The sequence below is a fragment of the Caretta caretta genome, chromosome 1 (assembly GCF_965140235.1).
Source record: "Caretta caretta isolate rCarCar2 chromosome 1, rCarCar1.hap1, whole genome shotgun sequence".
Taxonomy (NCBI): Eukaryota; Metazoa; Chordata; order Testudines; family Cheloniidae; genus Caretta; species Caretta caretta.
Genome location: NC_134206.1, coordinates 54,853,105 through 54,880,728, shown reverse-complemented (window position 1 = coordinate 54,880,728; position 27,624 = coordinate 54,853,105). Strand labels below are relative to the sequence as shown.

The 27,624-nt window shown below is 40.2% G+C and overlaps 1 protein-coding gene across 2 annotated transcripts in view; it reads left to right on the top strand.

The window, feature by feature from the left end:
• Positions 1-26,123, top strand: part of PROSER1 (proline and serine rich 1) — a 32,122-nt gene extending 5,999 nt beyond the window's left edge. For both annotated transcript variants that reach the window (XM_048848494.2, XM_075128152.1), the window contains 12 exons: positions 3,331-3,396; positions 4,447-4,515; positions 4,978-5,072; positions 8,754-8,847; positions 9,418-9,528; positions 10,227-10,310; positions 11,312-11,390; positions 15,265-15,360; positions 15,476-15,520; positions 19,558-21,313; positions 21,960-22,107; positions 24,432-26,123. In XM_048848494.2, the coding sequence (XP_048704451.2) occupies positions 3,331-3,396; positions 4,447-4,515; positions 4,978-5,072; positions 8,754-8,847; positions 9,418-9,528; positions 10,227-10,310; positions 11,312-11,390; positions 15,265-15,360; positions 15,476-15,520; positions 19,558-21,313; positions 21,960-22,107; positions 24,432-24,554 (2,766 nt within the window). In that variant the 3' untranslated portion in view covers positions 24,555-26,123. The remainder of the gene's footprint in view (positions 1-3,330; positions 3,397-4,446; positions 4,516-4,977; positions 5,073-8,753; positions 8,848-9,417; positions 9,529-10,226; positions 10,311-11,311; positions 11,391-15,264; positions 15,361-15,475; positions 15,521-19,557; positions 21,314-21,959; positions 22,108-24,431) is intronic.
• Positions 26,124-27,624: the final 1,501 nt, after the last annotated feature.

Genomic DNA, 27,624 nt, shown 5'->3' with positions numbered 1-27,624 from the left:
CTACAATCCAAGTCCCTTTCTAGTAAATTATTGATGAGTAGGCCCATTGACTGACTAGAACCACTTGTGTAAAAATTTTAAGACCAGGTCTGTACCACAGTGACAAATAATTCTTGTATCCTTTTATTATGAAACTGGAAATAAATAATTTAAAATGTGATCTGTAATTGAACAGCAAGCTATTTTGGCATGAATATCACTTAATTCTTTCCCTGAATATATCCTTTCAGTTTCTTTTGTTTTCAAGGGGAGTTACCAATGTGCAGCATTGACTGCTAGTCTAAAGCTGAAACAATATCACTGATATTTTTTTTCTTTTCCCCAAAGAGTTGTGGCTTTAGAATGCCAGCTTCCAAGTGCTGGGGTGTAATTAAGGAAACAATCTAATGCTTGAGCTATAACTTGAGTATCTTATTTCTAACTGGAAAAGAACTTGAGCAACTGTGCTATGTGTCTGAGGCTCTGTCTACACTACAGCAGCTGCAGTGGTGCAGCTGCGCCGTTGCAGCATTTCTGGTGAAGACACTCTGAGCTGGTCATCTTAATAACTCCTGCTTCCGTGAAAGGCAGTAGCTACGTAGGCAGAAGAAGTTCTCCTGCCGACATAGCGCTGTCCACACCAGTGCTAAGGTCGGTATAACTTATATCGGGCAGGGATGTGGATTATTCACACCACTGAGTGATGTAAATTATACCGAAGTAATTTGTAGTATAGACATACCTGAGCATTTACCTGCAATCTCTGAAAACACAAACTAATGTATTGTTCCTTATAAAACTGTTCAGTCCTTTTAAAGAAGCGATCTTAGTCATTGGCTCACATGACACAAGACATTATCTTTATGCTGATGACTTGTAGATATAGCTTTGCCACTAACTCCTTCTCTCCAATCATATATCTCTCCTTGGATGTTTTGTCGTCTCCAATTGAATATGCCCAAAACAGAAGTTCTTCATGACTATCAGCAACATGCCCGCCATTTCTCAGGCCTATAATCTTGTGACTGTTTGACTTCTTTTGCTCTCTTGCATATTAAGGCCATATCCGAATCCTCCTGCTGCTGCCTTCTCAGAACCTTCAAATTCCGTTCTGTTCATTTCCATCCCTGCAGCCAAACCTTTTGGTTCAGAATCTCATCACTGCACTCTGGAACACATGTATTTGATCAGATAACTCTTTCCTTTGAATCCCTCCACTGGTCCCCCATCTGCTATTGCATTAAAATTAAGCTTCTTGTCACCTCCTGTAAATCTCTACGTAACTTTTCTTCTCTGTGAAGTTTCATGTTGCCAATCTCCACTCGTCTAGTGCTCTCAGCCTGGTTGACCCATTTGTCTTATTACACAACCATTTCTCTGCCTTCTTCCGTACAGCCCGCTATCCATATGACCATCCACAAGGCTTTTAAACTCCTCATTTAGGTCCCTTTGAAAGAACCACTTCTGCGGAGCTACTTACAGTGACTCCTGACCTTTCCCCTGACCTCTCTTTCCTTGCCAGTCTGTTTCTGTCCCGAGACTAAACTCCTTCAAGCACAGACCTTTTTTGACTGGTTGTACAGCTCCTAGGACATTGTGGGTTCTATTGTAAATAAAAACAAAGTACTGGGAACAAGTTCAGAACTGTGTATTTTGAATAAAATTCTGAAACAAGGTTTTTCAGAAGTGTATAGATGTGTAATATCTTAAAATTTTATGCGATCTTCCTGGATATTTGGACACAGTAAATAAGAATCTCCCAGAATCTTTTAAAAACAAACAAACAAACAAAAAAGAGATACTGGTATCATTCTAAGGTCTGCAGCCCATTTCACTTCCTCTAAACATACCACATGTTATGATGATGTCTTGATTTCTGGAAATAACTTTTTAAATGGAAGCAGAGGAATAGGAATTTAGGAGTTCAGTAAGAATGCCGTTATTTAGTCCCAACTTTATGGGTAGAGATGAATTTTGTTTATAAATAGCTTGATCATACTAGAGTGGTATGGTACAGAGAGAGCATTTACTAATGTTGTAGTCCCTAGAGGCCTGAGCTGGAGGGGGTGGGGGGAAGGAGGCTACATACTGTACACAAAGAGAGAGTTCTTTTCCTTTCTACCTTTTCCTTGACTTCTAGAGGGGATAAAACCAGAGTGATTATTTTTGTTATGGTTAAGTTAGATTTAACAACTTGATTGTTGAGTTTCACAACAGAATAGTTATGTTTGCTAGGTAGGAATGCACTGAAATAATATTGCCTCTAGTTTGAAGATCTTGTTACGGGCCGTAAGCTTGGACATCTAACAGATATCATCGTATCAAAAAACATCTAATATAGAAATAATGGGTCAGTCTAGTGCAGTTTCTTTGTGCGGGCCCTAAAGATAGCATAACTTGCCCCAGGATTGTCTACCTAAGGTTGCGACACCCTCATGCAATGATGATCACTGAATATGTTTTTAGTTTTGGACCTTTGGAGTAGTTAAAGCACCCTTTGCTCATACGTGACCCCAAGACCTGGCCTAATTATTATAACTGCTCTTATGTAGTGATTTTTCACCTGCGAATCTCAAAGTATTTTATAAAGGAGGTAAGTATCATCCCCCTTTTATAGATGGCCAAACAGAGGCACAGAAGGATGAAGTGATTTGTCCAAGGTCTTACAGCAGATCAGTGGCAGAAGGTGGAATAGAACCAATCTCCTAAGTACCAGTCCAGTTCCCTAACCACTGTGCCACTCTGCTTCCATATGTTTTGTACAAGTGTGTATTAAACATGTGTGACAGGAGAATCACATCATTTTCTAGAGCTAACTTTCATGACCATAATTTTAGTTATCATCACCTTTATATTTCTAGCAGCCTGTCCCCAAGAAATGCCCAGAATGAGTGTGTCTAGATTTTTCATAAAAGTAACTAAAGCAAGATATACAACTAAGTGCCTTAAATAGGAATATATATAAGCTGCAGTTTGAAGTAATTAACTGCCATCTCTTGGTTTCAAGAGCCATTAGAGAGACAATATTAAAGCCAGTGTATCTAAAGCTTGAAAGGAGGAGCATTATGGTATTCTTCCAGTCTGAACCTAAACAGAGATATGGTAAACTCTTTTACTTTGTTAGTTTCTTTTTATTAAGAAGTTCATCTTATTTATTTATTTTAAATCTCCCTCCACTTGAAAATATTCACATAATTGTTCAAGGAGTATTCTGTGGTATAGAAATATTTCAGTGTAATTGATGCAAACTTTTGTGAGATTAGATATGTTTTTCTCTTGAATACATTTGTCCTGAAGCTGGTATGTTTTAATTGTTCTTTTGTCAACTAAATGCCTTTCTTTGTCTTTTAGGCTGTGTTGACTGAATACAAATTAAAAGCTATAGAATATGTGCATGGATACTTCTCTAGTGAACAGGTAATAATATTCAACATATGGCTATGTATTTATGGAAAAATTAAAATTCAGGATTCACTCTATACATTCATGTACAAAGACAATTCCTCCTACTATGCAAAGCCAGGTCAGATTTCACTAGTTGTCTTTCTACTAATTTAGGAGATTTGTGATAAATTCTTTGTTACGCCAGTTTTAATCTGGAGTAACATAATAATGGGGTCCAGATTTTTACCAATTAATAGAGATCAGATTTTTGCTCTTAGCGTGTGAGAGGGAATTATCTACAGTTAATTATCATGGAAATCGGAACCTTAATGATGATGGAATATTTTGAACCTGTCTTTACTTATAAGCTTAGAAAATAAAGACTGTTACTTTGGTGCTAGGTAAAATAATGTTATGGGTTTTTCTGTGTGTGTGTGTGTGTATGTGTATGTGTATGTATGTGTGTATATATATATGTGTGTGTGTGTGTGTGTGTATAAATTTGGATGCTATTGTTTTAAACTAAATGATTATAATCTTCTCTAAGGCTTCTTTTTTAAAAGTGTATAATACTCTAGCATGTGTGATATTTGATCAGGTATTTGTGTATATGAAAAGAAGACTATAAAATATGTTTATTTTAAATAATTACCTAAAAATCTACCTTGCTACCCGATGGGGTTTTAAGGAATTAGATAAAACAAAAAATACACTGGATAAGAACCTCCATACTGGGTCAGACCAAAGGTCCATCTAGCCAGGTATCCTGTCTTCAGACACTGGCCAATATCAGGTGCCCCAGAGGGAATGAACAGAACAGATAATCATCAAATGTGATCCATTCCCTGTCATCCATTCCTAGCTTCTGGCAAACAGAGGCTAGGGACACCATCCCTGCCCATCCTGGCTAATGACTGATACTGTTGTGTAATAATTCCTGATCAGCTATCACCTATATATGCACACAGTGCTTAGCAAAATGCCACCACACTCAATGACTAGAGTGGCCGCAAAGATATTTAACATTGTCAGCAAAACATATGTGTATATATAAGAGGTGAACTGTAGGTTTTTCTGTTTCAGATTGTTGAATTACTGAGATACTTTTCTTGGGCTGAACCACAACTAAAGGCAATGAAGGCTTTACAACATGTATGTTTTCATGGAGCAATCCTTGTCTCCGCCTGTTTCCTCTGCCCTTAATTTCCATAACCACATCTATATTCCCATCGCATGGGCATAGTTTATAATCTGTGTGCTTTCTTCTTCGCCTCTTTTTCTTCTGATGGCATCATGCTATGTAGCTTCTCTTACTCTCTGCTTCTATCGGGAGTATCTTGATTTTACTGTTTCTGTACCATATATCCCAGGGAATAATTTAGTTCTTGGTAATTATGACTAATTAATGTAAACGTTTTGCAGTAGCATACAGTTTGCCAGAATTGGGGTTCTGTTATGTATTCAGCATTTAGCACTTAAGAATACTGTTCCCCAGAGAGTGTAAGATGATTAATTGTTTATTGAAATTCCTGATAATGAAGATTTTAAAGTTACATACTGTACTAAAAATAAGTATACTGTCTTATTTTTTATTTTCCCTTCTTTTGTTGTCAGAAAATGGTAGCTGTTCCAGCATCAAAAGTGGTTAATATTCTTAACTGCTTCACCTTTAGTAAAGACAAGCTTGTTGCTCTAGAACTCTTAGCTTCGTAAGTATCTCTTTTATGTGTTGTATTTACCTATTGAGATGTTACTGTTTTTACTCATGTCTGAATATGTTGACAAAGGAAAGTTTCAGAGGAACCACTTTGGACAATTAAGGCAAAACACGTACTTGCTTTAAAATGATTTGGTGTTCATGAATGGAAAAAGTAATAGCTGTAGCTTGTAATAATGGAGATAGGTGTTGCCAAAACTTCCTAAGTTCATCTCTCTTGAACTGCAATGCCCCTGCTACCCAAGTGAAAACTGACAATTGTGCCAAACATAATGATATATTCAAAAGCCTTTTAGGCTATGTCTACCCAGCATCTCACTAGCAGCAGCATGTAGGGCGCTGTGTAGCTACAGGCTTCAGTGAAAGGCTCTGGCAGGGGGGCAGCAGCAGGGAAATGCCCCAGCAGCTCCCCCTGCCAAAGCCTTTTCCCACTGCCTCCCCGCTGCCTGAGCGTTTCCTGCTGCGGCAAAGACTCTGGCAGCAGGATACTACACTGCTAAAAACAGCAGTGTAGAGTGGGGAGGGACTTCTTGGGCGTGTACTTACTGTGGTTGCTGGGAGACGGTAGGCCTAAGCCCACTCAAAGCCAAAGGCTTGCTCCCTAAACCAAAGGAAAGGGGTCATTGAACCCAGGCCACAATTAAATATTAAGGATAACAAATGGGGGTTAAGAAAGAGACAGGAGTGAAACTTAAAGGTTCAAAGTTAAGGATCCAGAGGAGGAGCCCAAGCAGAGAATCCCTCAACAATTCCCTATGCTCCTCAAAGGTGTCTGAGGAGTCAGTGGACACTATCCAGAGGAACTCTGCCTGGGGACATGATTGGACAAGGAACCAGAAATAGGTCCCACAGTAGCAGAGCACCTGCCATCCAGTTTCTTCCTCCTGGTATGATGGTTGGCCATCTTGGCCAGTACCAAGAGGAGGTTGATGAGGAGGTCTCGTGACTTTTTGTGGCGCTGCGGCTAGGATGTGCTAGGATAAACAAGTGAGAGGGAAAGTGAAGTAAGAGGTTCTGGAGGAGCCGGAAGAGGGACTACAGCCTGATGTACTCTATGTTAAATGCGTGCCAGAGTCTTCCTCTCACCGCAAAAAGAACAGGTGTTGGGAGTTCGTAAATAATGCCAAATACATGCCTGTACTTATGGCTCCATGGAGGAGCCATCAACTAATATCCTCAGCAAGCCGTGATACCGGAGTGGGGTACAGGCTGGTCCACCGAGGTTCCTCACCCTCCTCAGGTGTCAGCAGGTCCTGGAACTTGGTGTTGGGGCAGGACATAAGGGCGAGGAAGTGGATGGTATGAAGTATGTGTACAGATGTTTTCTGGGTGCCGTTCGGAGACAGACCAGCTGGATGGTATTCAGCCTATTCAGGTGGCTTGTTGGGATGGGCAGGGGCCTAATGACCTAGAGGGCCAGGGTGAAAGGTGGGTGGAGAGCACACTGCTGCAGGACCTGCTCAAGAAAAGAGAAGTAGGAGACTTTGGATGTATAGAGAGCCATGTAAGGTACAGACCCTATGGATTCAGGTGTGTCTTTACTCTACATTTGGGGACTCTTATACTGTGGTTCATAGTGTTAAAGCCTATTTGAGCATTTCTTAATATGTAAATTCTTGATATGAGCAGCTGTTAAACAGGGAATATTAACACCATAAAAAAATGTACTAAGTTCATGTTAAAAGAAAAGGAGTACTTGTGGCACCTTAGAGACCAATTCATGTTATGGCTGTTGTACAAACTAACAAAACAGAAAAAAGTTAAACTTGATCCACTTTTATTTTACACCATTGTGCTTATGTGTGGCTGATAGCTTTGATCAGTACCCTGATGATCCCATTTACACCACATTTTCCTCTATCAAGAAATCTATTTTAATGGAAAGTAACTATCATCGTAGTTGTTCGTTGCTATTAGCTCTCCCTGCTGCTAGTCTGGAACGTCTGTGACAGCAGTGTGGCTGGTGCTACCAGGGCCGTTAGGCAAAACGGTGACCCCTGGTATTGGAGTGCCTGCTGCACTTTGAAATGTTAGTTGTCTGCTATATTTCTTTATTTAAATTTTGTGACATTTGGAGTGTTTCACCACCACTCCACAGCATGGAGGTAACTGCCAAGAGCTGCTTCTTCTTTGATCCTGGAGGAATGTGTTGCCAGGCTGCCAGATGGTGGAGAGCAGGAGCCTGTGCCAAGCCTGGTAGCTGCAGCCTTGCTGCTGTGACATGAATTGTTCGTCAGTTGGAGTGAGAGCTGCTAATGTGAACTATGACAATAAACTTAGGGTTTACTCATCCTTTCAACCTGGCTGTTTTGGCCACTCCGAAGTTCCAGTTTGTATTTTCCTGTGTATCGTATTAATTTACAAATAATTGAGAGATCCTATTCAAGATATAAGCATTGGTGGCATATGTAAGGTTGAGTTCATTTCTTGACCTGTAAGAGGGAGAAATCCGGTACTACATAGGTTTAATAATAGTTTGTGCACAGACTAATTAATTATATTTTCTTGAGTATATTACTGAGAATTGTTTGAACAAATAATGCACTATTCAAAAATGATTAGCATATAAAATATTCCAGGAATGTCACTCTGTGTATCACTGTGAAGCCTAAAATGCCTGGGTAGTCAATGTAAAGTCGTGGAAGCAGCTACAAGAGAGGTGGGCAAACCACGGCCCACGGGCCGCATCCGGCCCACGGGACCCTCCTGCTCAGCCCCTGAGATCCTGGCCTGGGGGCTAGTCCCCAGCCCCTCCCCCGCAGTCTCAGCGTACCGTGCCACCGGTGCAATGCTCTGGGTGGCCGGGCAGCACAGTTGCAGAGCTGTGGCCTGACCTGGTGCACTGGGTGGCACGGCTGTAGTGCCGCCAGCCACCGGTGCTCCAGGTAGCACGGTAAGGGGGGTGTGTGGATAAAGGGCAGGGGAGTTCGGGGTGGTGGTCAGGGGGCGGGGGTGTCGATAGGGGGCAGGGCGGTCAGAGGGGTTGGATGGGGCAGGGGTCCCGGAGGGCAGTCAGGAAGGAGAGGGGGGGTTGGATGGGGCGGCGGGGGGGCAGTCAGGGGCAGGGGTTCCGAGGGCGGTCAGGGGATAGAGAGAAGGGGTGGTTGCATGGGGCAGGGGTCCCTGGGGGCAAGTCAGGAATGAGATGGGGGTGTTGGATGGGGCGGCAGGGGGCAGTCAGGGGTAGAGGGTCCGGGGGTGGTGAGAGGGCAGGCAGTAGGGGGTGGTGGATGGGGTAGGAGTCCCGGGGCGGCCGTCAGGGGACAGGGGCATTGGATGGGGCAGGAGTCCCGGGGGAGCCATCAGGGGTGAGAAGCGGATAGGAGGGAGGGGCTGGGCCACGCCTGGCTGTTTTTGCGGGAGACAGCCTCCTCTAACCGCCCCTCCATACAATTTTGGAAATCCGATATGGCCCTCAGGCCAAAGTTTGCCTTCCCCTGAGCTATAAGCATGGTCAAGAGCTCTTTTTGTTCAGAATATCACCAGGTTGATCCATCACTGTGTTTTGTGATCTGTTACCATCCAATTTTCACTTCTCAGCCATTTTTGCTTTTTTACACACACGCCCCACTGTGCCTGTGCAATTGCATGGGCTTGTAGCTGTTAGGTCCTGATCATGTGTGTGTGATAGGTATAAGAAATGACAGTAACTGTTCAACCGTTTTCTTTGCAGCAACATTGTTGATGCTCAGAATTACCGCCTTATTGAGGACCTGTTCAGGATTAACATGTCAGAGAAGAAAAGGTGCAGGAGAATTCTTGAGCAGGTATTAGAAGATGTTCGCTGATATTGTGTTATTTCCCTCCATATGGTCACTGCAGGATCAGGGCCCATATAATTAATAGCTAATGCAAACTATTTGTTGACAATCTGAAGGAAGTGAGTCTGTGAAGGAGGAGAGCAAATCATTGGTGGTTGTTGGAGAAGAGGAAGACTTTTTCACACATAAGGGTTGTGTAGGAAAAAAGCCATGGTAATGTGGGAGATTACTAGGGTCACAGTCCTACTTTCTTTAAAGTCATTCTGAGTACTGCCATTGACTTCAGTAGGAGTAGAATTGGGCCCAAAGGAGCCATCAAAACAAGGTGAGCCTGGATAGAGCATATGGCATACAGTGAATTGGGGAGGAGTAGATGGAAAGAAGAACTAATACACAGGGTAAGCAAAGCTATGGAGAGCTTTGAATCTGGATGTCCATGTAGGTATATTCATTATTAATGAAGGCTGCATATTACAATTCATATCCTTTTAAAAGTGCTGAATTTCAGACACTAAATAATGTAATACTATCTGAATTTGTAGCGTTTTAATTCTACTTTCTTTGGTTATGATGCAGGCTTCCAAAGGAGGCTGTAAAGCCCCTCATGCTATGATATCTTCCTGTGGCATGATTCCTGGAAACCCTTATCCCAAGGGGAAACCAAGCCGGATAAATGGAATTTTCCCAGTATGTGAAGTCTACTTAAGTTCTTCAAAGTGCTTTTGATTTAGGATGTACTGTAGTATACCTGAACTGCTGTTCATTCAAACGAAAGGAGGACATCTTGGTCTGAGTGGAATTAAAAACAATAACTTTTTGTCATAATTTGCCCAGTAACCATTCATACTGAACAATTAAAAAGAACTCAGATTTCTTTTATACAAGAAATAGAAAATGTTTTATCTTGTACCACAAACATGCTATACAGAATCATGGAAACTAAAGGTGTAAAAGGCTTATTAGTAGAGTGATTAACTTTTTGACATAATATGGGATTGATCTCTGCAATAGGTTTACTAGTCTTGATTCAGTTTTAAATGTCCTATGCTAAATGCAGTCTGTGAACTCCTTGTAGCTTATCTTTCTGGTGGCAAGGACCCCAGAATTGAATGCAGAATTCAAGGTATAGCAAAAACTGTGACGATTTAATATGCTTCTATGTACAAAAGTCCAGTGTTATAATGCAGCCTAACTGAAACTTTCTTAATTATGATGCAACAAATCCAGAACACAGTTCTGTATTTTGGAATGTGTGACTGAGACTTCAAAGTAGCTGTGAATTTGAATATTATTCAGAATAAGAGTAAGGTGAAAACCTTTATCTCCGCTTTCTCCTATTTATTTCTAAATAAATGCTTAATAACTGATGTTTTTTAATGTCTTAGGGAACACCTATCAAAAAGGAGACTGAAGAATGTACTAATGAAGGGAAGGGAATTGCAGCCCGTATACTTGGACCATCCAAACCAGTACGTCTTTAAAAAAAAAAAAAAAATCATAAGTCTTATGAAATGCTGTCACATCACTAGAAAATAGAGAGACTTGAAGGGGGTATGAAGAAGCCCCATCTCTACTTTCTTGTCATTAAGCATGATGGCTTTACTTAAGCTTCTTAACTGTAATAAGAATGCTATTCAGTGTCCCAGTATTTCTATATTTTTATTCACTATAAAGAGAGAAATTCTGCAGGGGCTTCCATTTGATACAATATGCATGCATTCTAGGACAAAATATCAACTGGGCTAGTAAGAGGAACCAAGCCAGTTCCCGTTGTTCATCATGACCTGATCTAGAAGTTTTAACAGCCATTCTGGCTTTGTTTCATGATCTGTGAGGCTTTTCCACATCAAAATCTAATACACAACTCCTGAAATAAGGTGCTTACTGAGGAAATTTATTCTATGGCAACACAACTAAATTTCTGATTAAAAATAAAAGTTTTTTTTTTTTTTTTTTTTTTGAACAAATGGACAGCAAAGAACTGAATCTGACGTTTTCAATGTGAGTTGAGAAGTGTTGCAGAAATGTATGACTAGTACTTCTGTTTCCAGGTGTTTCCCAATCTAGTGGCTGTATTTTTTATTTTTTTTTTTATTTTAAGGACTGGATAATTTTATGGCCATAGATTGCATTTGTGGTTATGCAAATTAAGAGAAGGAAAACAATCCAATGCTTCAGGGCATGAAAGCTTCATGGATCAGGAAAGACTTTCCTTTTTTTCCCTGTCCTATTGCTATATTACACAATTATGTTATTACAACAAGTATTTCACCTTCTTTAGAAGCATTCAAGTATTGGCAGCTTTAGAGACAGGGAAGCAAACATAATGAATCAGCAACATGATTTGATAAGCAAATTCTCTTTCCCAGGATAAATAACAATGATTTGTACAGTATCTAAGCATCTAAATACTAAAATTTTTGGCAGAGAAACATATTACTTAATGCTTTTTCACTTTTTTTTAATATAGGCTCCAGCAACATACAACCCACACAAGCCTGTTCCGTACCCCATCCCACCATGCCGGCCACATGCAACTATTGCACCAAGTAAGGCTTCTTTGTGCTTTAGCTTGATCCTATTATTTGATCTATTTGATTTTTTTTTTTTTTTAAAGGTTCTAGTGTGGTGATACGTTTCTGGCCATAGTTACCTTTTTAGTTGGCTGTGCTCCCTGTGCGTATTCTGGGTCCTAGCTCTAACTTCTCCTGTTATCACTGTAGAGGCAATACCATGAGTGTGTGGGCTTCTTTTCCGGATTCTGCATCATTCAAAGAACTGTCAATGCCTTTCTGATTGTCGAATCTCTTATTACTGGAGGTGACATGCATTCCAGAATAGATGAGGACGATAGCTACAGAGTTCTTAGAACTCAATTGAATATAAATATTTGACTTCTGTATCATAAAAGCCAATATAGAGTTTGTTGTTGGGAAGCTGGATGTGTTCTTTGAATCTGGCCATGAAAAAGATCTGCTATCCCTTTTAGGGTATGTCTGAAAAGCCACTGGCAGCCTACAGCAGGGAGCCTTCAAGGCCATGTCAACAGACTTGGGCTCATGCTACCCCACTAAATATAGCTGTGTAGACCGCTTTGAAGTTGCTGCTTGAGCTGAAACTTGGGCTCTGAAGCCCACTTCCCTCTCTAGGCTTCGGAGCATGAGCTCCAGCCTGAGCCATGACATCTACAAGCTATTTGTAGCATGAGCCCTGTGAGCCTGAGTCTGTCACCCTGAGCTCAGAGGCTCGCTGCCCCAGGCTGTGTAGATGTATCCTTAAAGGCAAAGACCACATCGTCAACATAAGTGAGTTTATTTCAGTTGCTTTAAGCTCCTTTCATCAAATGCTACACTGCATTAAGAAACTGCATTGTAATTAGTTAGTAAATAAAGTGAACTGAGCCTTCCTTCACTTGACTGTTTTTAAGTCATGAGCAAAACTTACGTGTAAGGTGTTTCAGTATATATCGGTGGGGAGTGTTTGTCCCCTCAGTGAATGTAATCTGCTCCTTAGATCTTTGCCATAAACTGTCATGCAAGGAATTTTAATACTGTAGCATGACGGAACCTCGAAAACTTGAATTAAAAGTGTGCATATCGGAAGTTACTTGATGTTCATAAGTTCCTTTCCATGTTTTGAGTGGTTTTGATAGTGCTGTCTGTATCTTATATATGTGAATTTGCATATATGCTTTTAACACCCTTTGTGGGAGTGTAGGTACATCTTTACATATAAGCTCTGATGTCCCTCTTCACTACAGTAACTCAGCACTAAAACAGTACAACAGTGTGTGCCAGTTACTACACCTTATAGGAAGATAAGGATGCTATTTTTATGATAGGAAACATTTACTAAACCTAATCTATCAAGATCACCTGCTATTCCAGTTTAGTACCTTATCATTTAAAGAGATGCTGAAGGACGACAGTTCCAAAGTATGACATTTACCATGAAAAGACTCTTTCTCTTGTAAATCTCCTTGCCAAAAACAAGGGTTGTAACAGCCTTAGGGTGGGAGTTGTTAGGATGGGAACAACAACAAAAAATACTGTGACCCACATATGCATTTAGTATCATAGATTCATAGATATTAAGGTCAGAAGGGACCATTATGATCATCTGGTCTGACCTCCTGCACAATGCAGGCCACCGAATCTCACCCACCCACTCCTGCAATAAACCTCTCACCTATGTCTGAGCTATTGAAGTCCTCAAATCATGGTTTAAAGACTTCAAAGTGCAGAGAATCCTTCAGCAAGTGACTTATGCCCCATGCTGCACAGGAAGGCAAAAAACCCCCAGGACCTCTTCCAATCTGCCCTGGAGGAAAATTCCTTCCCGACCCCAAATATGGTGATCAGCTGAACCCTGAGCGTGTGGGCAAGATTCACCAGCCAGATACCCAGGAAAGAATTCTCTGTAGTAACTCAGATCCCACCCCATCTAACATTCCATCACAGGCCATTGGTCCAATTTACCATGAATAGTTAAAGATCAGTTAATTGCCAAAATCATGTTATCCCATCATACCTTCTCCTCCATAAACTTATCAAGTTTAATCTTGAAGTCAGATAGGTCTTTTGTCCCCACTGCTTCCCATGGGACGCTGTTCCAGAACTTCACTCCTCTGATGGTTAGAAACCTTTGTCTAATTTCAAGTCTAAACTTCCCGATGGCCAGTTTATATCCATTTGTTCTTGTGTCCACATTGGTACTGAGCTTAAATAATTCCTCTCCATCTCTGGTATTTATCCCTCTGATATATTTATAGAGAGCAATCCTATCTCCCCATAACCTTCTTTTGGTTAGGCTAAACAAGTCAAGCTCCTTGAGTCTCCTTTCATAAGACAAGGTTTTCTATTCCTCGGATCATCCTAGTAGCCCTTCTCTGTACCTGTTGCAGTTTGAATTCATCCTCCGTAAACATGGGAGACCAGAACTGCACACAGTATTCCAGATGAGGTCTCCCCAGTGCCTTGTATAATGGTACTAACACCTCCTTATCCCTACTGGAAATACCTCACCTGACGCATCTCAAGACCACATTAGCTTTTTTCACGGCTATATCACATTGGTGGCTCATAGTCATCCTGTGGTCAACCAATACTCCAAGGTCCTTCTCCTCCTCCGTTACTTCTAATTGATGCGTCCCCAGCTTATAACTAAAATTCTTGTTATTAATCCCTAAATGCATGACCTTACACTTCTCACTATTAAATTTCATCCTTTTACTCCAGTTGACGAGGTCATCCGGATCCTACTGTATGATATCCCGGTCCTTCTCTAAATTGGCAATACTTCCCAGCTTTGTATCATCCGCAGACTTTATTAGGACACTCCCACTTTTTGTGCTGAGGTCAGTGATAAAAAGATTAAATAAGATTGGTCCCAAAACCGATCCCTGAGGAACTCTACTGGTAAACCTCCCTCCAGCCTGACAGTTCACCTTTCAGTATGACCCGCTGTAGTCTCCCCTTTAACCAATTCCTTATCCACCTATCAATTTTCATATTGATCCCCATCTTTTCCAATTTAACTAATAATTCCCAGTGTGGCACCGTTTCAAACGCCTTACTGAAATTGAGGTAAATTAGATCCACTGTGTTTCCTTTGTCTAAAAAATCTGTTACTTTCTCAAAGAAGGAGATCAGGTTGGTTTGGCACGATCTACCTTTTGTAAAACCAAGTTGTATTTTGTCCCATTTACCATTGACCTCAATGTCCTTAACTACTTTCTCCTTCAAAATTTTTTCCAAGACCTTGCACGCTACAGATGTCAAACTAACAGGCCTGTAGTTACCCGGATCACATTTTTTTCCTTTCTTAAAAATAGGAACTATGTTAGCAATTCTCCAGTCATACAATACAACCCCTGAGTTTACAGATTCATTAAAAATTCTTGCTAATGGGCTTGCAATTTCATGTGTCAATTCCTTTAATATTCTTGGATGAAGATTATATGGGCCCCCCCGATTTAGTCCCATTAAGCTGTTTGAGTTTCGCTTCTACCTCAGATATGGTAATATCTATCTCCATATCCTCATTCCCATTTGTCATGCTACCATTATCACTTCCTTTCTCCCATCTCTTTTCCCAAGATAGCATGGAATGGAAAGGGGCAAGAATTTTGCTCTCCTAGATTGCTTCAGAGAGCAAGAAATCCATTTATCTCAGTCTCCCGTTGACACTGTTTTTATGAGCCATCAGAGAGCTGCCCTAACTAAAACTTACATTGGAATACATGCCTCTCATCCTATGCAGCCTGTAGGGTTAAGTAGCTTTGCTTTAACTAATAAGGGAACATTTTAGAGCCTTGAAAGTATCCTTGTAACAGAATGATACAGACTAGTCCACTCTTAAACCATTTGTTTGTATTTATTGACTTTTGTTTGACGCATATGTGTGGTCTTTGCATTTTTTTAGGTGCTTACAACAACGCCGGTCTAGTTCCAATGGCCAGTGTCCTAGCACCAAGCTTACCAGCTCCTCCACCATATACTCCTAATCAAGTGGGATCAGGTAAAGCATGTGTTTCTGTATAAATGCTGGCATAAACGCATTTTTTTAAATGTGAGAATGGATAACTTATTTCTGAAGTTGTTCTGCCCTTAAATAACTGTTGTTCTCTACATAGAAAACGAAGACCTTTCCAATCAGGCAAAACCTTCCCAAAATCAAGGTAAAGTGCAGCAGCTCTTCAGGGAAAATCTGCTGTATTTTGATGTAATTTAACATTCCTTTCAGAAAGTTATAAATTATTTTTAAACCTCAAGATTTTTAACTTAATCTGAATGAACATTCGTACTTTGTATTTTTAATTGTGTGCATATTCGTCCAGATAATATAGCAAACAACAAAGACAAAATACTCTTAGAAATGTAGTGCACTGAAATTCATTACTAGCCACTGTTTTTCAGTTGCTGAAAAAATTGCTTTTTGCCTAATTTGGGGCCTGATCAAGTAGCATTTTTGTGTATGTAAGTCACAGTGGGAGATTTGAATGCACAACCGCCACATTTTGCTGATAGCACAATATGTGCACAGATTGTAACTTGTTTAAATCCAGTATGTGGGGAAGGTTTCATAGTTGCTACTTGTGCCATTCCTATTATGTGTCAGAAGCTAAAAACAAAATAACCTGAACTTTTTTCAAGCTGAATTTTTTGTCTTCTGTTATGCACATAAGCAAGTAACCAAAACAAAGTAAAATGGCCATGTTAAAGGAGCTAACATTAAAAATTATGGGAGAATGTTTTCTCTCTGTTTTGTCTCCATCCCCTGTACCCAGGTGTAGTTGCTCAGGAATTTTGCTACTTAAAGATACGCTTTGTTATACGCTTATGATAGATACACAGGTAAATCAATACAATTAAAAGGACAACATCCTCATCAAAAAGCAGAGTACCAATAACAGTCCTTGGCTCTCTTGAATCTAGATTTCTCTGATACCAACTTTGATGGGTCAGAGCCAAGAACTGTGGTTATTAGTTAATTCTAGGGCTGTTGATTAATCGCAGTTAACTCACGCGATTAACTCAGACAAATTAATTGCAATTAAAAAAATTAATCACGATTAATTACACTGTTAAACAGTAGAATACCAATTGAAATTTATTAATTATTGTGGATGTTTTTTACATTTTCATATAGATTGTATTCTGTGTTGTAATTGAAGTTAAAGTGTATATTATTCTTTATTATAAATATTTGCACTGTAAAAATGATAAACAAAAGAAATAGTACTTTTCAGTTCACCTCATACAAGTACTGTAGTGCAATCTCGTTGTTGTGAAAGTGCAATTTACATATGTAGATTTTTTTTTGGGGGGTTACATAACCATTCAAAAACAAAACAATGTAAAACTTCAGAGCCTACAAGTCCGCTCAGTCCTACTTCTTGTTCAGCCAATCGCTAAGACAGACAAGTCTGTTTACATTTACAGGAGATAACGCTGCCCTCTTCTTATTTACAGTGTCACCGGAAAGTGAGAACAGGCATTTGCATGGCACTTGTGTAGCCAGCATTGCAAGGTATTTACTTGCCAGATATGTAAAACGTTCGTATGCCCCTTCATGCTTCGACCACCATTCCGGAGGACATGCTTCCATGCTGATGACGCTCATTAAAAAAATAATGCATTAATTAAATTTGTGACCGAACTCCTTGGGGGAGAATTATATGTCCTCTGCTCCATTTTACTCGCATTCTGCCATATATTTCATGTTATAGTAGTTTCGGATGATGACCAGCACATGATGTTCATTTTAAGAACACTTTCACTGCAGATCTCACAAAATGCAAAGAAGGTACCAACATGAGATTTCTAAAGATAGATACAGCACTGGACCCAAGGTTTAAGAATCTGAAGTACCTTCCAAAATCAGAGAGGGATGAGGTGTGGAGCATGCTTTCAGAACTCTTAAAAGAGCAACACTCCAGTGTGGAAACTACAGAACCCAAACCACCAAAAAAGAAAATCTACCTTCTGCTGGTGGCATCTGACTCAGATAATGAAAGTGAACATGTGTCGGTCCGCACTGCTTTTGATTGTAAGTGAGCAGAACCGATCATTAGCACGGACACATGTCCCCTAGAATGCATGAAGGGACATATGAATCTTTAGCGCATCTGGCACGTAAATATCTTGTGATGCCACCTACAGCAGTGCTGGGAGAACACCTGTTCTCACTTTCAGCTGACATTGTAAACAAGAAGCGGGCAGCATTATCTCCTGCAAATGTAAACAAACTTTTTTGTCTGAGTGATTGGCTGAACAAGAAGTAGGACTGAGTGGACTTGCAGGCTCTAAACTTTTACATTATTTTATTTTTGAATGCAGTTTTTTTTAACATAATTCTACATTTGTAAGTTCAACTTTCATGATAAAGAGATTGCACTACAGTACTTGTATTAGGTGAATTGAAAAATACTGTTTCTTTTGTTTTTTACAGTGCAATTACGTATAATAAATATAAAGTGAGCACTGTACACTTTGTATTCTGTGTTGTAATTGAAATTAATATATTTGAAAATGTAGAAAACATCCAAAATATTTAAATAAATGGTATTCTATTATCGTTTAACAGTGTGATAAAATACGATTAATTTTTTTGATCGCTTGACAGGCCTAGTTAATTCTTCAATTTGGAGTTCAGGAGGAGGTTGTAGAAAGAGAGTCCAGAACGTGGAGCACAGATCTTGGTTTTTTGTAGAAGAGGACAGAAGTGAAACTTTTTGCATTTTGTTTGCAAATATCTAAGATGTTTAAGTTTCAAAATATTAAGAGTATTTGCATATATCAGTTTAAACAGTATCCTAAGATCTTAAGGCTGAGTTTTCACTGGTGGAGAACTTAAGGTTATAAAGGGGGCACAGGTAAATTTAGGGTATAACATGGAGTTAAAGAAGCCGTAAGTTTTGCCTCCTAGATCAGTGTTCTGTTCATGGTTAAACAGAAAATGTTAATTTCTAAACAAAATATAAAAGTGATTACAACATGCCTTATTTCTCACCCACAATGGAGCAAGGGAATTAAATTAAAAGTAATGGGAACAAAGAACACAATAGCATTTATAGGGAGAGCAAGGTGTTATAAAAATGCTATGGAAGTGACTAGAATTAAAGGGCTCAATCCTTATGTAGTATTTACATAGCACTCCAAATTAGTTAAAACACAGTTTAGCACAAATTTTGGGGTGTTGAGGTCAAACAGTTCTTACTCATGGAAATGCCCACATTGAAGGTGAAGGGGCTACTCACATTTAGTAAGAGTTTCAAGACCCATAATAAGCTCTGAGACACCAACTTTCAGACCTAGACTTAGTGTCCTCTCTCTCATTTAATCTGGTAGTGTGCCTTCCTGCTTTCCTCCAGAGAGCATCCCTCTTTGTTTGCTTTGTAGGGTTGATATAAGCTGAACTTTGTGGTTTTAACTGTAGTGCATTGGTACTTGAAGATGGGACATTTGATCCTCAGTTGAAACAAACTGTTTTTAAAGACTTTGTTTTTATGGGCAGGTTTCAGTGTTAGCTAGTACACCTGTAGCACACATGAATCTCATAGTGCGCTTCCTCTACTGTCCAGATTGTGATATAGAGAATCAAAAACAGTGAAAGAATTAAGCCTACCTACCAATAAAATAAAATAACCAAACTTCTTCTAAAATTATGTACTCTGCAGTTGTGGACTGGATTCCAACAAACTTCTGTAAAATCCTGGCATTCTACCTGTTCTAGAATTAGTGTAGACCCTCATATAGAGCTCATGTGGAGAGCAGAAATGGTACCAGTGCTGAATGCTCATCCTATTTTGGGTGCTGCTAGATGTTAGGGGCAGAAATTTCTGTTTACCTTTCTTACATAGAGAGATCTCTGGGAACAAATTTGAAGATTTAAACTCTCTTGCACTAGCTCATGAAGAAGTTGTAAATGCCATAGAATGGGTTAGACATAATTGCTCGTGCGTGTAATAGATAATTATTGAAGGGAGACACATAGATACATGTAGTCTACTTTCTGCATACTGCATGGCATATATCACTTATATGTAGATACCTCTATATTTTATCTTCATAGCCTTCCATGTAGATTGTGTATATACAAACATGTATGTTACTGCTTGTGTATCATATTTTATAATTATATAAGATGCATTTGTGTTGAACTGAAACATTTCTGTCGGTTTCAAGTATTCTTACCAGTTTTGTTTCTTTGCAGCTTTTTCTGCACAAGCGAATCAGCTCTTTACTCCTCATGGTTCTAATCCTTCAACACCTGCTGCTACTCCAGTTCCTACCCCATCCCCTGTCAAGGCGATAAGCCATCCATTAGCACCTGCCGCTGCAGTCATCTCTGGGATGAGCATGTCTACCCCTGTGCTTCCTGTTTTCCCAGGGCAGGTCTCCTCTTCCATCCATACATCTCAGCCATCAACCCCGACTCCATCTGTCATCAAATCCCTTTCATTGCCTGGTGTTCCTGTCACATCTGTTCATAGTGCAACCTCCATCCCTATTCCTGCAGTTTTCTCTGGACTGGCTTCTATCCCTGCTGCTACGCCAGCTCCACAAGGTTCTTCCACACCATGTGCCACACCTGCCTCTAATGAAGCTTTTGCATCTGCTTCTGCACCATTTGCTGGCCTCCCTTTTCCTGCAACCTCTTCAATTGCTTCAGTTAATAATCCTACTCCATTGTCATCAGTTTTTGCTGGCCTCCCTTTGTCCTTGACCCCCACTCCTCAAGGGATATCTAGTCCCATTCCCTCTGCAATTGCTAGCTCTCCTGCCACTAGCATCTCTGGCCCACTTAGCTTGCCTAATCCAATTCTGTCTGTGTTAAAGGGATTTCTGACATCAAATGATACCTCATTAATCAATGCTTTACCTTCTGCTGTGACGAGTGAGCTTGCCTCTTTATCTGCTCTTGCTAATCAAAGCTCTGAGCCTCCTGCCTCCTCTGTAAACAAATGTTATACTCCGTCTGTCACACCTACACCACAACGTTCTTCCACGCCAGGCCTGGCCATTTTCCCGGGTCTTCCATCTCCCTCTGTAGCCAATCCTAGCCCCACTCCCCCAACATTGCCAACACAGTCACCATTAACCACTTCACAATCTATTATACCAGTCAGCTGTGGCGCCTCCGTTGCGCTTTTGCATGGTGCAAGCCCTACTAATCCTGAGCAGCAGATTTCATCAGCCCCAGTTGCCACAGGTATTCCAGTTCTCGTCAAAACTGAACCCATGAGCCCTACTCTCTCAGCCTTCAAAGGCCCTTCTCATTCGGCTGGCCCATCTCATGGCACGCTAGGATTGTCAGCGCTTGGGCGTGCATATACCTCTGCAACTTCAGTGCCAGTCAGTTTACCTAGTTCCCTTAATCCAGCATTATCGGGTCTCTCCTCTTTGAGTGCTCCCTTAAACAGCTCCACTTCTCTTGCCTCTATTTCCCTTGCCCCACATGCTTCCTCTGCTCCAGTTGCCCCAGTATTTAATGGACTTCCTCCCTTCACGTCTCTGACCAGTAACTTTGCTTTTACTGGTAACCCAGCACTTACACCACCGGTCACTGTCCCAGGGTCTTTGTTAGCCACTCCATCTACAACTGCTTCATCTGTGTCTGCTTCTCATGTGAATTCTACAGCCGCTGTTCTCTCAGGACTCACTGCTTCAGCAACAGTCTCTGCTTCACCCTTTCCGCTTAACTTGTCCAGTGCCGTCCCCTCCCTATTTTCTGTCACCCAGGGGCCTCTGGGATCATCAAACCCATCCTTCCCTGGTTTCCCTGTCTCTAACACACCCACTGTCACTCCAGCTCTCCCTTCTTTCCCTGGCCTCCAGGCATCTTCTGCAGTAGCAGCAGTTGCACCGCTGCCGGCAGCTGCCACAGCCCCATCTCCGGCTCCGGTCCTGCCAGGGTTTGCCTCGGCCTTTAGCTCAAACTTCAACTCTGCACTTGTTGCACAGGCTGGGTATGTTTCTGTTTCTGAAGGAGGTCAAAACCATTTCTTTCTCAGCAAAACATTGATTTACTTTAGACATAGATGGTATTTCCAGGCATAGTTATAAAGTACTTTTAATATTTTAAATGGTTACTTCAGCAGTAGATTTCCATCTGTCTTTAGAATTTAAATGAGGAGGCCAGTCTATATTTTGCAACTAGTGTCCAGGATTCCAGTTTCTATAAGGTCCAATCCTGCAAGGTGATGAGTGTCTTCAGCTCTATGTTGAGGGTACTTGGCACCTCCTACAACATGCTAGGATTTTGCAAGAATGGGTCTAAAATATGTATCAATTTACATACTCAGGTAATAGCAGACAATATCCTAGCCTTTTCTGTGTCAAGAAAAATATCCAACACTACATTTTCACCTACAGAATATTCATGCACAAGCAGTAACTGCACACGAGATACTGGCTTGCATGCTCAAGTTGCATGTGTGTACCAGTGTCCTGGCTTATACATGCAAATATTGTGTGGATGCAGCTTAGGTGTGCTGTTTGGGAAACTTAGTTAATTGAAGTTTAGAAACCCTGGTGCTGTTAGCGAGATAAGAAATCTAGGATAAAATATTGTTGAAAGTGTTCCTAATAACTGCCATGTCTTGGTTATTTCAGCCTGACTTCTGGGCTGCAAACCCCAGGAAATACAGTTTTCCCTGGACTCTTATCTCTTCCTGGTATACCTGGATTTTCCCAAAGTGCCGCACAGTCTTCCCTGCAGGAATTGCAGCATAGTGCAGCAGCGCAATCAGCGCTACTACAGGTAAGCTGCATATTTCTTGATATTGCACTGCCTTAAGGCCCCACTGAGCATTAATTGTTCAATATCAAATCTTTGCTTTTAGAAAGCATAGCTTACGTTAAAGAATTGGCTACGAGGCTGATACAGTACACTCTGATAATCCAACATTCGGTTGTCTGAAGATAGCTGTTGCTCTTGGGGGACTGGACTGTCATCAGTGGCGCTTCAGCTGACTTTCTCTAAAGGCTATAGATATGTTAAAACCTTTCTTATGGGTGGCATTGTAAAAGTGGGGAGGAGGAAAGAAGGGGACAGATCTGACGTGTAAAATTTGTAGTATCTTGATAGTGCACTGACCACGTGGTCGGGAGACCTGGGTTCACGCTAATTTTGTGATTTTAGGCAAATCACTTAATCTGTGCTTCATTGGTTTTTACAGACGGAGAAACCATTTTCTTTGTAAAGTCTTTAAGATCTACAGCTGGAAAATGATAAGGGAACAAAAAATTACCTACAGGATTCTAAAATTATACCCATATATATTGTACTAATGGAAGACATTGTTCTTGTTTGCATGCTTTGATCACTGAAATTATAATTTAAATATAGATCTTAGTAAAAATACAATAAGGTTGTGAAGGAAGGCTTAATGTTAGAAAATTAGTGAAACTCTTCTTAAAACCTCAGTCTCAAATGAAGCCATCTGGAAAACCACCCCTCTTTACCGTCTCTGTGAATCAGACTGCTTTCCTAGCGTTCTGTAGTGGCTGTAGCATAGATATACAACAAAGAGGACCTGGGGAAATTATAGACCAGTCAGCTTAACTTGGATACATAGAAAGATACTGGAACAAATTATTAAACAATCATTTTTTAAGCACCTAGAGGATAATAGGTTGTAAGGAATAGTCAGCATGAATTTGTCAAGAACATATTATTCCAAACCAACCTAATTTCCTTCTTTGGCAGGGTTATTGGCCTAGTGGATGGGGGAAGCGGTACACATAGTATCTTAATTTTACTAAAGCTTTTCATACAGTCTCACATGACATTCTTATAACCAAACTAGGGAAATGCAGTCTAGATGAAATTACTGTAAGGTGGGTGCAAAACTGGGTAAAAGACTGTACTCAGAGAAGTAGTTCTCAATGGTTTGCTGTCACATTTGGAAGAAATATCTGGGGGGCAGGCCCACAGGGGTCTGTCCTGCATCTGGCACTATTCAATATTTTCATTAATGACTTGGATAATGGAGTGGAGAGTGTGCTTATAAAATTTGCGGTAGAGGTGGCAAGGACTTTGGAAGACAACATTAGAATTCAAAATAATCTTGACAAATTGACTTGAAATCAACAAGAAGATAAAGACAAGTGCAAAGTACTACACTTAGGAAGAAAAAAGTCAGATGCACAACTCCAAAATGGGAAATAACTGGCCAGGCAGTAGTGCTGCACAAAAGCATCTATGGATTACAGTGGATCCCAAACTGAATACAAATCAACAATGTGATTCAGTTGCAAAAAGGGCTAATATCATTCTAGGGTTTATTAACAGGAATATCTTATGTCAGACACAGGAGGCAATTGTCCCACTGTATTTGGCACTGATGAGGCCTTAGCTGGACTACTGTGTCCAGTTCTGGGTATCACACTGCAGGAAAGATAGGGACAAACTGAAGAGAATCTAGGAGAGATCAAGAAAAGTGGTAAAAGGACCTGACCTCTGAGGAAAGGCTAAAAAAGAAAAATATCTGTATATTAAGTCTTGAGAAAAGAAGACTGAGAGGGGGACCTGAAAAGTCTTCAAATTATGTTAAGAGTTGTTATAAAGAGGATGGGGTTCAATTGTTCTCCATGTCCTCTGAAGGTAGAACAGCAATGGCTTAATCTGCAGCAAGGAAGATTTAGATTAGGAAAAACTTTCTAATGATATGCTTTGTTAAGCTCCGGAATAGGCTTCCAAAGGAGGTTGTAGAATCCCCATCATTGGAGGTTTTTAAGAACAGTTTATTTAAACACCTGTCAGGTTTATTTGGACCTGCCTGAGTGCTGGGGGCTGAACTAGATGACCTCCTGAAGTCCTTTTCTGCTCTTCATTTCTATGATTCTCTGTTTCAGGGGGAAATTGCTATGTAATTAAAGAACCGCCTACACTTAGATATACTTCCTGCCCCTGTCATACTTCCTGCCCCTGTCTCCCTCCTCCGCAGCACACCCAACACGCTATTCTGAAACTTCTTTTGTTAAGAGTTCTGTAGCATGAACAGAAATAGTTCTCCGCATGGCTTTTTTTTTTTTTTTTTTTTAAAGTTCCTTCCTAACCTGCTTGCTTTCTCTTTCTTGAAGGCACATTCAGCTTCAGCTCTAGAGAACTATCCAGCTCAGCCTGATGGTTTTGCTAGCTATCCCTCTGCACCAGGAACACCGTTTTCACTGCAGACAAGTCTACCCCAGAGTGGATGGCAATAAATATCATCTTTTTCTTGACAAGCAAGACATATTTGAAGACTGCAGTGGTGGCTTGACAGAGCCTGGTCCTGTTGCCATTAAGTCGATGGCAAAATACACATTGACTTCAATGGGGACATGATCTGGCCCAGAAATTGGGACAGAGAAGGAAGACAAGAGAGTGAAGAGATTCTGGGAAACTGTTCTTGTGTCAGATTACAAACTCCATGATTACTTGCTTTGAAACAATTTAGGACGTGATCCTGTGATGTACTGAACATCCTCAACTTCCTCTGTAGCTAGGGAGTTGGATGTTTGTTTCCTCATAGGACCAGGCCCTTTAAACACAGACTTCCTGTGTAAATAAAACGATTTGCAGCGAAACGGTATGGGGAAAATGGTATTCTAAATAGTGTGTGGTATTTTTCACCCATCATTCTTCTCAAATGTGTATGGTATATGTGGTAATGTAGAAAGAACATCTAGATTGAAATTAGACACTTAAAGCTGTAGACAATCCTTAGTGTAGATACACATCTCTGGTTACCATCAGTAAGAGTTGTGTGCGCAGATCAAGGTCCGTGTATGGCTCTTGGGATTTATTCTCTCCTTCATATGCATGAGTAACTCTTTATTAGCATCAGTAGTATGTCAAGGGGAGACTAGATCAGATTCTTAAAATGCCATATGAAATATTGTTGTGGACCTGCTGATGAACTGAATACTCCTCTATCTGAGTCAGAACAAAAGGAAGCCAGACAATGATGCTGTACTCCATTCTGGGATAGGAACTAGTTACTTTTAATTGAGTAAACTTTAGCTAGCGAGGAACACTTCTTTGAAATGCAAACAAGCCTTTCATTTTGCCTCCAGGATATGCTCTTTAACATCCCCCTATGTTAATGGAAGTAATTGTATTGCACACAGACTACCTATCCATCACTGTTTGCCGTAGGCTTTTGTGAATGTTTACAGTCATGGACCAAATATTACTGTCACACTCATGTAACCAAAACTTGGTTATATTCCATGGACTAGCAAGTGTGTGAGTGAGTGCAGAATTTGGGCTATGGATTTTTAGCATTTTTCCTTGGAAAACTTACATGATTTTAAAGGTAAATAACTGAATTAACTGCATTGGCTAGGAATGGTATGACACAGCATATGGAAAGATCTTGCTTTGTAAGTAAAATGCAGCGTGTGCACTCATAATAATTGTAGTACCTGTGGCAGTGTGTAACACATCATTGAATATCATCTGTTTAAGAAAAACTCTTGATCAAGTTCTAAAAGACAGTAGAGATGATGATATGCAATCATGTGATTTTAAAATAAACTGTAGAAGATACACTGTAGAACAGTTCTGCACCTAGAGTTTTACTTTTTTAAAGATGGATTCTGCTGGAAGACGTTGCTAATGTATTTTCTTTCAATGTGTGAACAAACTTTTTTAAAACCTTAATGGGAATTCCTGTATTAGTTTTTAACACAATTTTTTAAAATAAGTTTACACTCATGGCACAAAGGCTTTCGTGACTGTTTGCCTAGTAGTTTATAAAACACTTGAATAAACAATTTTTTACAAAAAAATTTCCTGAAGTTTTATCTTAGATTAATGGAAGTGAGAGATTCTATGGTATAATGTAGAATTTTGTGCTGAATATAATGTAGTTACTTAAAAACCAACAGTGCGATACTACAGCAAATATCCTGCTGAATATGTCTGAATCAGACCAGTATTTAAATACATTATTTGATTCTATAATACTTTAAACTGCATGTAACTGTCAACAGTGATAAGAGTGACACAGCTGTTTTCAAATGTCTGAGATATAACTTATTGGTGAATGAAAATCTTCCAAAGCAAGACCGAACAGTTGCTGCATGCATGCTTTGATACTGAAGCTGGGAGAGGAGATGTCTCTTCACTGTTTTCTTCAACTTGGGCGTAATCCTACAGTGTGCTGAGCAGCCTCATTTTCCTTTGAGGTCATCTTGCGGGTTCAGCTGTCTTTTCTCCAAAGCTACTGCACAACTATTATTGTCTAGCACTTTGTTAGTTTTCAGGAGGAGGAAGATAAGGTAACAGATAAGGTTTCTCGTTTCAATTTAATATCTTGGAAGGTAAGCATTGTGTGCCAGTGAGGATCCATACTGTCAGACATAGAGCCTGCACCATTTTGGGGCCAGGATATGTAGTCCATGTCCAAGAACATTAAGGCAATTGGTCAAATTTGGATCTAGTGTAAGTGGGTGCAACTCCATCGAAGACAGTGCAGTGGCTGTACCTGTTTCCATCAAATCCGAACTTGGCCCTGGTATATTATGTCGTTGAGTTTGCCCATCAAATCTCTATTATTGTGCTTTACAACAAATATTAGGCAGCAGATATGATACTTGTACACAATACATAGAAAATTTGGCTGTGGTTTAGCTACCCACTTCACTCCCCATGTAGGGAGACTGTTTCTGACCCAGCTGTATTAAAATGTGGACCACCTCAGTTAGATCTGTTTTCCAAAGATACAGCAGATATTTCAACTCTCTTGAGATGAATTCTATAAAGCACTAGAGTGCCTTGGGTCAGGCATCCAAGTGCAAGTCAAATGTTACCTTTTAAGCAAAGTTAGCAGTTCACAGAAGAGCCAATGTCAATTTGCTTCCCATACTCTTTCCCACATCAATTACTGATTTGTGACTATTTTACCATAGAGTAATGGAATCATAGATAAGGAACTTCAGTAACCTTGATTTTGTTACTGCAAGCAACAGTGCGGTGTATTTAGTTCCATGTTTTCAGTTTTTATTTGTTAAACACACACATTCCCAGAATTTTTTTATTTTATTTTCCAAACATTAAAACCAGGATGAAATCAAGTTTAAAAAAAATTAGAAACATTGGGGGGGAAAAGAACTCCCAAAAAACTTCCATAATCTACACATTTTACTACAGTATAATTGAAACTTTTTTTTTGTACCAAGGTATTTTTTGTCTCAGAGCTAGTAGTTTTTCCTGAAATTGTGGTTTGCATATGCTCACAATTTTTTTTTTTTTTAAGTATCCTCATTCACATTGAGTCTCTTGCTGTCT